This window comes from Euprymna scolopes, chromosome 19 (genome assembly GCF_053919585.1).
Source record: "Euprymna scolopes isolate OS-2025 chromosome 19, ASM5391958v1, whole genome shotgun sequence".
NCBI lineage: Eukaryota > Metazoa > Mollusca > Cephalopoda > Sepiida > Sepiolidae > Euprymna > Euprymna scolopes.
The window spans coordinates 103,342,649-103,357,499 of NC_136500.1; the positions used below are offsets into that span (position 1 = coordinate 103,342,649).

Here is a 14,851-nt window from a genome sequence, read left to right on the forward strand (position 1 = left end):
GTATCTGTTCTCTGATACATACACTGTGCTAGGCAGTGCTGTTCTGGCGACACATTCTCGTGCCCGGAACACCTGACGAGCTTGTTGGGTAGCATTCTGCCCGCACCCCCACTTGGCCTGTCTTTCTCTGCTCTCCCCTCTCATGGTGGGATCCGAGCTGATAATTTACGACCTTCCCGCGAGCGAGGGTCGGAAACACTTTCTCTCTTCGCTCCACTAACTTCCACTCCCTCTCTCAGTTCTATCTCCCCTCGTGCCGCCTTTGGCGCCACTTCTTTTTGGCGCCAAAGTCGGCTCCCCACTTTAGACGCCGACTCCACGTCACTCATTTTGGCGATTTTCAATATAGGGAAGAGAGCTTTTTTTTTCTTTTTTTTTTTTTTAAAAATGGACACCCCCAGCCCGGGGGCAACCAATACAGATACCCCCAGCCAGGAGGCTACTACAGGAAAAACTGCTCCCCAAGAGGACGACTCCCAAACAGGGCGAGCAAAAAGCAACGGGGCATACCGCCCAGATAATAAACTGAAGGACGCCCCCCCAGAAGGGAGAAAACTCACCAGCAGCTCCCCAAGAGGGCCACTTCCCATAAAGGGGAGAAAAAACAATGTTGGACGGGGCATCCTGCTCTGACAACAAAAATCAAGAGGCAGTAGCCCCTAAGGACAATAAGGGGGACAGTGCTCGCCAGGAGGGCTACTGCCCCAAAAGGGGAGCAAATCAAGAAAACGAGGGAGCATACAGCCTGGACCTCCCGAAAACAAAAGGGGAAAAAGCTCCCAAGGACAATAAAGGGGATAATGCTCCCCAGAAGGCCGACTCCCCAAAAAGGGAGGCGTTTCCTGGAAGAAGCATAGAGCAAGGAGAGTCGGTCCCAAAGGAAAGCGGAAAGAGAAATGCCCTCCAAAATAGCAACCCTTCCACAAAGGAACAGCAAGAACAGTCCAACCCCACCAAAGATCCAACACCAACAAGAGGGTCTGCATGGGGGAAGACTGTAGAGAAGCAACTGTCCCCTCAAGAGTATAGAGACTTGTACTTGACCAAGTACAGACAATACATAGAGGGGGCAGAAATTAAACCAGTGCCAGGTGCTTGTGAGGCAATCGAAGGCAGAGTCCTCTCCCTCATCATCTCCGATATGCCGGAAAACCGCCTCCTAGGGATGAAAAAGGAAGACATGGCCGTGCTCCTACACAAGCTAAACATCCCGGTACTATACCTGTACCAGAGGAGCTACGCCATGTGGGACATCCTCCTATCCACCAAAGAAGATGCGGAGAGACTCTCCCTACAAGAAATTAAGCATAGGAGAATAAAACTAAAGCCCGAATACCAGGGCAGGATAAGGACCCGGGTGCAGGTATTCAATGTATCTATGCAAATATCAGCAGAAATTCTGGGATCCTTCTTCACACAGTTCGGCGAGGTGGAAAAAATAACCCCAGTACGGTCGAAAACCGGCATGCACTTGGGCAGCTACACTGTAGTCATGAGGCTAAAGAAAGAAGGCTTCCAGGCTATACCAGCACAGCTTTCATTTAAGGAGGCAACTATGACGATGGTGGTGGAGGGCCGCCATCCGCACTGCTGGTTCTGCCAAAAGCAGGATCACATGGCCAAGAGCTGCCCTCAAAGGTCAACTCCTACTCGAGTAACACCAAAGGCGGTCCCAACCTCTGAGACAGCACCAGTGTCCAAACAGGCTATCACAACTCCTGCAACCAGAGCACCAACCCCAGCACCGAGGAAACCCAAAACCACGCAGGAGGCCAAGGGGGAGGAATGGAGCATGGCTAACAACTTTCGTCAGGCTTCCAGAGGCCTGCAAGACCAACGTGTGGACAATGCTGGAGGCCGCTGAAGGGGCTGGTCCGGGAATTGAACTGATTAGGAAAAATGACTTCCCTTGAGGAACTCGCAAAACAATGCAAGGGAAAGGTTCCCAGTGTTGGTCCATCCGTCACTCTATAGGGCCCTTAAATTGACACCCTTTGGACGTCGGCGGCATTGTGAGAGAAGGCCAGGACATGAAAAACCTGACCACCTTGAGCATTGCATACAATGTCAGTGTCCTTTCCCCAGATGATTTCGGAGCTGAGTGTAACACACCTTAAGGCTTTGAATTTGGCTAGTCTGAATGCGAGGGGCTTGAGATCATCGGGCCGGGCGGCTCACCTTCGGCACGACCTCTTGTCCCTGGGAGTGGATGTGGCTGCGATTCAGGAGACGCATTTCGTTTCTTCTGTGGACTGTCAGGTGCTGGCTCGAGACTTTGAGGTTTTCTCAGCATATGACAGCCCGCGGGGGAAGGGAGTCTCCTTGCTAGTTAAACGTACCCTGTCCGCGATGGTCAACATTGTCCCTAGGGATGCAGAGGGCAGGCTGATTGTGGCAGATGTTGCCATAAAAGATTCTGTGTTTCGGGTGATTGCAGTTCATGCTCCCAACACTGCTCATGAGAGGGTCTCATTCTTCAGTCAGCTCGATGCATTTGTAGATTGTCGGAAGCAGGTAGTGCTAATGGGGGATTGGAATGCCATCTTAGACCCCGACATAGATAAGGTAGGAGGCGGAGCTAGAGGGTCGAAGAGGTGCGAGTCCAACCTGGCAGATCTGATGGCTAGATGCGGACTGGTCGACAGGTTTCAGGTCGAGCATCTGGGGCGGGAGATGTGGACGTGGACCAATAGCATTTCCTCCTATCCAAATACCTATTTGGACAGTATGTTAGTTAGGAGAGGCGAAGTAGACTTCCTATTCTGTCCCACGTTCACTTGGCTAGGCCAGACGGACCATAAATTAGTTATGGCCCGGCTGAAGCTAGGAAATAGGCCTAAGTTAGCAGGGTACAAGACTTCCGAGACCAGTTAAGAGAATTGATTAAAAAGGCACTAGTGGGGGCGGATACCGGGAGTAAATGGTGGTTAGGTCTCAAAGCCAAGATCAGAAGCTTCTCTGTCAAGTATGCCCAGTGCCTCACACTAGATAAGGCCAAGCGTAAGAAGCAGCTAGAGCAGAAACTAGCCCGGGCTACGGGGGAGGGTGATAGGGTTAGTCAGGAACTAGCTAAGCAGGACCTTCTACGCGAGACTAGTGAGCGTTACGAAGGCCAAGTAGTTAAAGCTAGGCTTAGAAAGATAGGCAACGAAGCTGTCAATTCTGATGCAGACGTGTGTCGTGAGGTTTCTAGGTGTGGCTCGGACAAATACATTGCGAAAGTTAGACATCTGGATAGACGCACCCTGGAATCGACTCGGGAGATCTGCGAGGGGGTTCGAGAACATTTCGAGGAGCATTTTACACAGCAGCCCGATCTTCCAGTCCTTGAGTTTAGTGACTATTTGGCTGACTCTCCCATCCTCGAGGTGGCTAGAGTAGCTAGTTGCGAGGGCCGGGCGATGGAGCGGGAAGTTTTTACTGCGCTGAAACAGGTCAGCTGTGACAGATCACCTGGACTTGATGGTCTGCCATACGAACTGTACTTGAGGCTGTCGCCCATGTTTCTACCTCTTCTGATGGATGTGTTCAACCATTGGTTTGCTCAGGGATCCATCCCAGGGCAGGTAACCAAGGGAGTGATCACATTGCTGAAGAAAGGTGATAGGCATGGAGGGGAAGAGTTAGACGACTACAGGCCCATAACTCTGCTAAACACAGAGTTGAAGATTTTAGCCAAGATCCTGTCAAATCGGCTGCAGGTTGTTATCGATGAGTTGGTTGAACCGGAACAGAACTACACTGTGAAGGGGAGATCAATTCAGAACAACTTACACCTGATTCGCACGATCCTAGAGGGGGGAATAGATGACCATACAGAAGCCCCGCTGATCAACTTAGATCAGTCCAAAGCATTCGATAGGGTCGACCATCGTTTCCTGGCATCTGTCTTGGAGGCCGCCGGCTTTAAACCAGGCTTCTGCAAGTGGATCTCCGGGATGTATCGACAGCCCACGGCTGTCGTGCAAGTCGACAGAAAGCGCTCGGAGCCCTTTGTTATCTCTCAGTCGGTTCATCAGGGTTGTCCACTGTCGTCCCTGCCTTGGAGCCTCTGCTCCGCAAGCTGAGACGTGCGGAGGCAAATTTGGCCCTGCGCGGAATGGCTCTGCCTGGCGGCTCAGCCGCCAAGGTATCCGCGTTTGCCGATGATGTCACAGTCTTTGTGTCGAGCTTCAGAGACATCGAGATCGTGTTGGAGGCACTTGCATAGTATGAAAGAATCATGGAGGCCAAGATAAACCGCAGTAAGTCTGTCGGACTGAGGTTGGGCGCCTGGAGTGGTAACGCAAACTGCCCGCTAAAGAGAAACCAACCCCAACCACAACAGTCTGCACGGAGTGGACAAAAAGACTCCTCTTCCTTCCAGGAGGAAGGATATGTGAAACGGACCGTCTGCCAACTATACCTCAAAGGCAAGCAGAAGGTCCGCTTCAACCAACAGAAGGACTTTGTATATGTTGAGGGCGATAATGTCACCGACCCAACCAAGTTCCAAGACGCTCCCTTGCTGACCACATTTGTTTGGGTCAACAACGATTCCAGGACAGATGCTGCAAAGGATGCAATCCCGAGCCAGCAGCTAGTGGACATGGAGCATCCTTCGCTGAACAATTTAGTTTTCAAGTGTGAGGGCAGAGTCCCTGTTTACATCCACCCCTCCTTTTACAGGGCACTCAAACTAACCTTTCCCCTGGACGTGGGAGGCGTGCCCAAGAATGGATTACCCTCAGCTGACTTACTAACTGGAAGCCTTGGACAAACCTGCCACGTCCTCAGCCTCGAGGATTTTAGGCCTGTGTGTGACACTGAATAAGGTAGGTGACCATGACTTTAAACTTGGCTACTTATAATGTGAGGGGCCTCAGATGTCGAAGCAAGGCCGCACGCGTGCTGAGAGATCTGGTGTCCCTCAAGGTAGATATTGCCGCTATACAGGAGACCCACTTTATTTGTGACAGGGATTGTCAGGTACTGGTGAGCGACTATGATGTTTACTCAGCATATGGCAATAACTATAGTCGTGGAATCTTCTTGCTAGTAAATCACACCCTATCAGCGTCGGTGAATGTTGTTCACCCAGACGAGAACGGGCAGGCAATTGTCGTTGATATTGCCATTAATAGCAGTGTGTTTCGGATAGTCGCAGTTTATGTGTTTAATTCCGCTGTGGAGAGGGCTTCTTTCTTTCGGCGGGTGGAGGACTTTATAGATGATCCGGAGAGGGTAGTCTTAATGGGTGATTGGAATTCTACCCTTGATTCCAAGATAGATAAGGTCGAGGGGGGGGGACTAGCAAGGTCGGTGTGGTGTGACAGCAGTCTGATCTGATGGCCTCGTGCGACCTGGTCAACAGATTTTGCCTGGATCACCCGGGGCGGGAGATGTGGATGTGGCATCCTAATGCGCCTTCCGATGGATTGGATGAATTGGATGAATTGGATGTTAGTTAGAAGAGGCGATGTAGATTTTCCCCCCATGTTCCACTTTTTAGGACACTCGGACCATAAACTACTTATGGCCCATCTGAACTTGAGCTCTAGGCCATAACTGGCCGGATACTGGAAGTTCAACAGCACCTTGTTGAAGCTGGAGGGCTACCGGTTGAAGGTTACAGAGATAATCTAACGGGCATTAGTGGGGGCGGTTACCGGGAGTAAGTGTTGGGTTAGTCTCAAGGCTAAGATTAGATGCTTCTCGGTCCAGTACAGCCAACGCTTTGCTCTAGATAAGGCTAAGGCCAAGAAACGTATTAAGAATAGGCTGACCCGGGCAGTGGAGGGGGGGCCCTAGAGATAGCACTAGTTAAACAAGACCTCAACTGCTTGACTAGCGAGCGGTATGAGGGCCAGATAGTTAGGAGTAGGCTAATGAAAGTCTCGATTTTGGCCAAGGTTCTTGCAAATCGGTTGCAGGTTGTCATCACTGACTTGATCGAACCAGACCAGAGCTATGCTGTGAAGGGGAGATCGATTCAGGACAATCTTCATCTGATACACACGATCATAGAGGGGACAGAAGACGATACCGAGGCCACACTGATCAGTTTGGATCAGTTCAAGACTTTCGATAGGGTGGACCATAGGTTCCTGGGATCTGTGTTGGAGGCCGCCGGATTTAATCCAGACTTCTACAAGTGGATCTCTGTACTGTATGACAGGCTGACAGTAGCAGTCCAGATCAACGGTAAGCTGTCGGAGTCTTTTGCCGTCTCCCGGTCGGTGCGACAGGGTTGTCCGCTGTCGCCTCTCTTGTACATCCTGGCATTGGAATCCCTCCTTCGCAAGTTAAGAGATAAGGCGACTTCACCAATCCTGCGCAGAATAGCTCTTCCTGGAGGCACACGAGCCAGGGTTTCTGCGTTCGCCGATGACGTCACCATGTTCATGTCTTACCCAACGGACATTCAAGCGGTCACCGACGCGCTCGCTAGATACAAAGAAGTTACGGGGGCCGTCTTCAATCACAGTAAGTCGGTGGGTCTGCGGTTGAGTAAGTTCACTTCCAGGCATCTTCAGTTGCACCGACGGCCCGGTCCGGATCCTCGATGTGTGGTTCAGACCGGGTCTCTAGCTGAAGAGAAACTGGTCAGACATAGAGACCAAGGTCGAATCCTCTGTTAAGACTTGGGTTCAAAGGAAATGTCCTTGAAGGGTAGGGTAGAGGCGTGTGCTACATACATCTTTCCACTCATCATTTACCGTCTGTCTGTACTTCCCCTGCCTGCAAAATGACGAACCAGCTTACAGGAGCACCTCGACACACTCTTGTGGAACGAAGGTAAGCATTATGTTTGCAGAAAGGTCTATATTTGAAATCTGAGCGAGGGAGGCTTAGGACTGCCCGATCTTCTGTGTCACAAGCATGCAGAGAGGTTGGCCTTCCTGAGCCGTTCGTTGTACGTAGACGTTCCATGGGTAACTGTGGTTGAAAGCTCGTTTTCCAATCTCACACCCAACCTCACGGTCGAAGCTTGGCGGAGACCGAGGGAGGAACAAACATTCTACGCCGAATACCGATCCTCACTTAGAGCGTTGCCGGGGACCAGTGTCCTTGAACAGTCTAGGAACAAGCGTTATAGGGAGCTAGTGAAACGGATGGGGATGTCTTTAGAGGAGGTCCGCTCCTAGTGGAGTTGGGCGCTGGGACAGGACTTTCTTACAAACTCGGAATTTTCCCTTACCTGGTAACTTGTCCGGAATGCACTGCCCCTCCTTGAAGAACTCAACCTGTACAATGAAGAAACCTTGGTCTACTGCCTGCGCTGCAACGAGGACATGAGGGAAACAGCCGGTCATGCCTTTTTCCGCTGCAGCAGGCTCAAGACCCTCCTAGGGTATGTCAATGAGGTAACGGCTCGCATCAATGCCAAGTACTGGCTTGAACTCGACGAATCATATTTTCTGGAGAACATTGATCTGCCGCTGCCTAGGGAGAAAAGAATGGTTTTTCTAGCGATACTAGCAGTACCGAGGATGGCCATATGGATTATATGCCTCAAGCGAGACCGCGAAGGGATATCTGTTCTGGATCGGGATCTGATCGTCTACTTTAAACATCTGCTTAAAGTAAAGATCAGATGCGATTGGAAGAGGTTGCCTCGAGTGGCCTTTGACAAGAGGTGGGTGCATGATGCTAGCTTGTGCATCTGACGAGGCACCAAGTTTGAATTCATGTTACCACCATAGGCATGGCACACGCGGTACTGGGTCCTACGGAGCCCATCCCACTAGGTTAGACAAATAAAAAATAAAGAGACTCTTGACTGGTGGTACAAATGAGATCCTGTCCCCCGATTGTTTGTTTTTTGGCACTAGAGAACCTTCCGAGGCTACCCTACCACTACCCCCCCACTGTCTTTTTGTTTTATCACCCCCTGGTAAACTCCTACCCGAAGGTCGCCGCCTACCCCCAACCCTCAACCCATCTTCCCCTCTTTGTTTTTGACAATCCATTTATTTTTCCTCCCTACACCCGATATGAATTCTTCCAATCCGCACTAGGGATCTTCCCGCTTATTTTCAGTGCCCCGGAAAATCAGTAGGTGTAGGTAATCTAACTTTCTAGATTAGCTCAGGGAGGTACCTTACTAACAATGCACTAGGCAATGTTATTTTTTGTATATATTTTCTAGATACCTCATTCGCCAACAGGAACTGTTTTTCTTCCAAATTCAAGAACTTTTTATTTTCCAATGAATTGAACTTTTTTCACACACACACACACACACACACACACACACACACACACACACTTTAATAAAAAAAAAAATTGCGCACACACACACACACACACACACACACACACACACACACACACACACACACACACATACAGAAATTGTATTTATATCCTTTCTTGCAAAAACGCTGGGGTTTTCATTAGTTAGTTTAGAGTCCACAGAGTGAATGTGGTAAATGTTGCCAGTCAAGAGTAAAGTCGCCAAAGACTCCAATTTTTACTTTAGTTACAAAGACCCTGCAACACTCCCCTTCCCCAGATCTTACAGGGCCTTGTGCCTAAATTTTTTTTGTCTTTTGGAGATTTTACTTTTTTAAATTTTTAAATTTTATATTGGAATTTTTTTAATTGTAATTTTTTCTTAAAACAGAATAAATTAAATATGAAGATCAAAGTGTAGTATCTGTTGCGGCAGATACTGCAGGCAAAGACCATATGTGGGGGCTGCTCCACATATAAGACCTTGGTCATGTAGTGGCAACCCTTCATATCAATTATCACTATCCAGCTCCCCTACTCCCCGGGGAGTTGGTCCCCATTTCCCCCTTCACTCCTCACATTAAAAATCGGCCTTGTGCCTAATTTGCTCGGTCGAGGAGCAAATAAATACCTTTTTCTTGGCCTTTTGGCTAAGATCAAAGTGTAGTATCTGTTCTTACTACATGCTGTACTTATGTTTGTAATTTTGTGATATAAAGTGGGGGATAATTTTTCTGTGTTAATTTAATGTAAAATGATCACCCATTTTATAACCAGTCAGTCTCAAAGCAATTCAAGTCATTCTCCAGATCATTCAAGTTGTTTTTGAAGGATTCCAGTTATTTTTCAAGCATTCAAATCATTCTTAAGGTCATTCAATTCACCCTTAAGTTCATTAAAGTCATTCTAAGTCATTTACTTTTTATTTATTTAAGTCATTTCAGCCCATTTTTTGGTCATTTTAGTTTATCTTTAAGAATTCCATGTCAATCCTACATTCACACATTCATTCATTACACGAGAGCACGCGACTAATGGCTATCGGCCTTGTTTATTTTAAATTTTATTATTTTATTTTTTCATAGACAATGTTGCCTATTTATTATTATTTTTTTTTATTTGTTATTGTTCCATTGCATTAGCGGTTTATTTATTGACTGTATTATATTTTTTATTACTTAATTCTACATGGGAAAACATTAGACTCACAGAAAATGAAATTGAATCCATGGTAACAATCGAATCTAATATATAAATATATATATATATTTTTTTTAATATATTTTAAAAATATTATCATTGGTAATTTTACTTTTTTCATAGGTTTAATTTTTTAAATTTCAATTTTCATTCACGTCAATGTAATTTATTTATTTTTGATAATCGGCTAGTGGTATGCTTTATTATTTTTTTATATGATGTGGGGGGAATGCTATAACATATTATAATCAATATGGTCGAAATGGTACTTGTTAAAGTTTAAAATTTATCGGCTTACTTTATTTAATATTCTATGGTTTGTAATAGTAATTTTATGTGTGTATTTATGTACTCTTGGGTGTAAATTAAGAAGATTGTTAATCAAATATAGGTTTAGTAGTTCTGTTCACTGAAATCTAAAAAAAAACAAAAAAAAAACAGGGACAATTTATAAATTTAACTTATCTAATTATGAGTGGCGGTTCGTGCCTGAGATTAGTGGGGATGCTGCTTCAAAAATTTTACGTATTTTTTTAATATCGTGTAAAGGAATTCGAATATATAAATAAATATTTAATCAAATAATAAACAAACATTCAAATAAATATTCAATTATATAACAAAGACAAATAATCAATCAGAAATGTATAATACGCAAAAACTTTTTTATTAAAAAGATTTTTTAAAATTATGTACACTTTACAGAATAAAAATAATATATATATTTATTCCTTTTAAACTGTTCCGATTAAATAAAAGTTTGCGTTTTTTTTTTTTTTTTGCAAACAAACGAAAAACATTTTTAAAAATAACTTATTTTTTATAAAAACAAAAAAAGAAAAACTTTGAAATTTACCTGCTTCCCTACGAGGTTTAATTTAGGAATTTACTATTTGAAAATAGCGTTTTATTTAATAACAGTTTTATTTACAAAATTTATTTTTAAAGATGTATTTATAACAAAACGTATTTGTAAATAAAATGCAAAATAAAAAAGTTTACATTTTTATATAGTGAGCAAACAAACAAAAATATTTAAAGATAAAAAATTTTATTTACAAATCTTTTAACAACTTGCTTTTTATATAAAAAGAACAAACTTGGCTATTTACTGACCTTCCCATGCCGGTAAAGATCGACATAAAGTGGAGATTTATTATAAGAAAATAGGATGTCATATATAAGCATTATAATACATCGAATTTTAATGTAGCTTTCTTCCCCAAAAAACAAAAAATTAAAATTGTCTCAGTCCAGAAGGATTTCTAATTACTTTTTTAATGCGTATTATCTGATCCATCTACTAACAAATTCAATGTAAAGTTTAAAAATGCATAATTATAAAAAAACTGTGGTTTTTTTTTACTTACAAACACATTTTAATTAAAAAATCTTGTGTAAAAAATCCATTTTTCGAAGTGTAAAACTTCTAACATTGTCCTTGTCGGAGGCAAATAAATGCTAATTTTTTTATATCTAAAACATACACGTTAAAAAGATTTCTAACTAAAATGTATTTTCAACATAGACTGTTTCTTCACTTTTTTGCTTCTAGGAAAAAATGTAAACAGTTTTTTTTGTAAAGTTTAGTTGTTGCAAAATAAATAGCATTTAAAACTACTTTAAAGAAACAAACAAAAAGGCAGGTAGATGGAAAAGTAACTTTATTTTTATGGTAAGATTGTATATTTATTATTGTATATTTGGTTTTTACCCTTGGCCGCGTGTTAGCTTCACTGCTAAATTCCCGAATACTTTTAATAAATAAAAATAAACAGTTTCTGCATATTATATATTTCCGTCTGCTACCGACTTAAATCGCAATGCTAAAAGTGTGCGTATTTAAAAAAAAATAGCACAATATTTTATGTACAAGAACACGTTATGTGCAGATTTTAATAATAATTTTAAAAAATATAAGTAAACCTCCTTTTTTTTTCAATAACAATGTTATCATATCTATACAGGCGCACACTCTAAGCAAACAACGAATTTCACGACACGGAACTGCGCCAAGCGACAGTTCCTCAAGAGGCTTTCATCGGCTGCCTAAAGCATCTAATCCGCGCATGCGTACAAGAGAATTTCATTAAGAAAGTGTAACTGTGAATTTCACAGCTCCAAGCAAGTTTTATTTTTGTTATTATATGCATTTGGAGATACCGACATTAAAGTTAATGATTTTATAATGTATACATAGAAAAAAAATAAAATAAAATAATAATAATAAAAAAAACTAAAAAAAAAAATAATAAACAAACGTATTATTTTTAATTTTATCATTAATATTGTGTAGAAATAACTTGGGGGTGCTGCAGTCCCACAGCTCCATGCACGAGCCGCCACTGCTAATTATTTATTTTTAATTTATTTTATTTTTGTTTTACAATAAATTTTGTATTTATTTACTTTATTTAATTTTTTTTCTGGGGGTAATTTTTCCTTGTGAAGATGCAAGGGTGTAAAATGATTTCAGTAACTTTTATGCTTATATGTACGAACATCTATGTAAATTAATTTATTTACTTACCTTTATTATTTGTTTGACTTCTTTGTATTTTGATTTATTATAATTATTTTTTGTTTGTTTTTGATATTATTATTTCTTTGATTTATATTTTTTAATAAGAGGGGAGTATAATTGTATCGTTATTATCATTGTACATAATATAGATGAATTATGTTTTAGTATTATTAAGTGAGATATGTTGTAAGTTATATTATGAATGGTGAACCAAGTTCCAATCTGTTAAATTCTGGGCGTAACTTGGAAATGATCAGAGCTTCCTTTATGCAAAGATTTCCTGTGCTTTGCTCTGTAAACAAAATGCGTATTTTTTAATTCCGATGTGTAGGGGTATCATGTTACTATCCACATAAAATTTGTTGCATTCCAATCTGTACACTGTATTTTGGCAGTAACAAATGTTTCTGGTATTCATAGGACAGTTGGCCAATGTGCATGGAGAAGGGCTGTCTTGTATATGCATATGGCTAGCTGCTGATTCAGATATGGACCTGACAAGTTGCATACTAAGGCCATCTCTTCTGAATGCGGATTGCATTATGATAATTATAATAATCGAATTATTTAAAATATCGTTATTCATGAAATGCATTCTTGTTTTTGAAATATTCAAAAGCAAGAATGCATTTTTTTAAATATAAAATTTAGAGAAATTCAATAATCCACTTCTTACCTCCATCAAGTAAATGTTGTAATATTTGTCTAGCACAAAATCAAATCGAACCATTTCAAAAAAGTTCCTGCAAATAAAAAATCAGAACGATAAACTATTAAATATAAATAAAAGAATTAATAGTTAGATTAAAATGTTTTTGTTTATTTTGTTTGTTTTTTTTCCATAAAATATGTTTTTTTAACCAACTCTAACATCAAGATGTGCTGTAAGATTATTATTTGATTCTTCCGGTTAAATCAATGTTTTTGTCAGAACTAAGGAAATAACATAAGCATTGTGTTGAAACTTCTTGTAGTTTTTACCACATTATCCAAAATAATTTCATAGTTTTCCAGTAGTTTCTGCTTATCATTGGAAATAGGCATATCCAGTTGCTTGTTCAACATGCTGAGAACCCCCCCCCCCAAAAAAAAAACCTTAACATCTTCAAACTGGCAATCATTGGAAATATTTTCCAACGTTAGCTCATACTCGTAACCCTATTGGAGGTCCAAACTTTTATTCATCGTAGCTTTTCTTGATTCATCACTATTTCTCTCTCAAAGAGTTTGCCAACATCGAATTCTCTGTGACATGGTTTTTCAGCTTACCTTTCACTTATATCCATATTGCATTTATTTTGTTGTTGGTCAAATTCTACTAAAAATCAGATTCTTTACTGATAAGGGCAGGCACAGCCGTACAATCAAACACTAGCTTATCAAAAAATTGTATCTCCCCTGACTGCAAGATGGATGCTCTACCGACAGCTTTTATCACATGAAAGGTAAAATCCAAATAGGCCCCCCCACCAGTACCAGGACCTAAATTACAATTGCACGTTCATTCTCCAGTCAAAGACTAATGGACCCAAATTCACATGCTAATAATAATTCGATAGTCTGCTTTCACCATGTCTGGCCCACTTTTTTGCTCACATTGGTGCAAGGGTACTCAGAATCAACTAGTACAACTATTCTTACAGTTAGTAGTGCCGAGTTCGCATCTGGAAGAAGCCATCTACTAAACCTTTTTTATGACAATCCAGAGAATTGATAGCATGCACTTCTCCACAGTTGGGAACCCAAGCTCTCAATCTGTTGTGCTAGCTAGTGTTAGTTCCATTTCATAGAGTTTTTTTTTTATTATATATATGGCTTTTCTTAATTTGCATTGGCTCTATGGATGCCATAATTAATGCAAGCCCAAATGGGTCATCTTTTAATATAGCTCTTACTCAAGTCAGAAACTAAGAAATACTCATTTACTCCATGCAAAAAGAAGCTTGTAGGAGCTGTTAGACATGGTCGGGTAACCCATGGACAAAGGCAGCTTTGAGATCTCGATCTTCATACTATCTTCATACTATCGAATACTATCGAATACTATCGAACGGTACAAAAAGCTTCTATAGATTTGACAGTTTCACTTGGCTGCATGAATGTGCATATCTTGCATAGGAGTCATAAAAAAATCTTTCTTGGTGGCGACAAAGTCCTTCTTTTTTTCTTCACTCAATTGTCTTATGATATGCTAATTTCTTTCCCTTCATTTCTGTGCCATTGCCTGCTTGTTTGCGTATGTTTCTTATACATCCTCTCACGTTAGTTCACGAGATTTTATATTTATAAAAAAGACTGTGGAACGCCATTTTCTTTCAGTCTGCATCTAACAATAGATATTCTTTTGGTACAATTTATTCACTTATACGAGGGGCGTGCAATAAGTAATGCCCCTGACCTACTTCCCATAGCAATAGAGCTACGAAACTTGCCACAGTTATTAGTCTTTCTCTACATAGGAACCACCCAGAGTTATACATTTCTGCCATCGTTTGATGCAGCTCTGGAGACCGTTTTTGTAGAACACCCAGGTTGGTCCACCAACCACAACGTGACTTCAGAAATCAAGGCTGCATCATCTGGGAAACGCTTTCCTTTCAAAAACAACTTCATGGCTGGGAAGAGGTGAAAGTCAGAGGGTGCAAGGTCAGGAGAGTAGGAAGGATGGGGTAGGATTCCATAACCACACGCCCGTGCTTCTGATCTGGCGACATGCGAGTTGTGGACTGAAGGAGGGTACCTTTGCTGATCTTGCCCCGCCTCTTGATTTTGATAGCTTCCCTTAATTTCCTCAAAAGTGAAGCATAATAGGCTCCTGTAATTGTGGTACCCTTTGCCAGGAAATCTGTCATCACTACTCTGTGCTGGTCCTAGAAGACTGTGAGCATGATATTGCCAGTGGATGGCTGC

General features: G+C 41.9%; 1 protein-coding gene and 1 pseudogene across 2 annotated transcripts in view; one reads left to right on the plus strand and one right to left on the minus strand.

Moving 5' to 3' along the window:
* LOC145239862 (putative tubulin polyglutamylase ttll-15) overlaps positions 1 to 14,851 on the minus strand; it is an 867,893-nt gene that overhangs the window by 474,750 nt on the left and 378,292 nt on the right. For both annotated transcript variants that reach the window (XM_080103430.1, XM_080103429.1), the window contains one exon: positions 12,618 to 12,684. In XM_080103430.1, the coding sequence (XP_079959556.1) occupies positions 12,618 to 12,684 (67 nt within the window). The remainder of the gene's footprint in view (positions 1 to 12,617; positions 12,685 to 14,851) is intronic.
* On the plus strand, positions 8,847 to 8,951 carry LOC145240484 (U2 spliceosomal RNA; annotated as a pseudogene).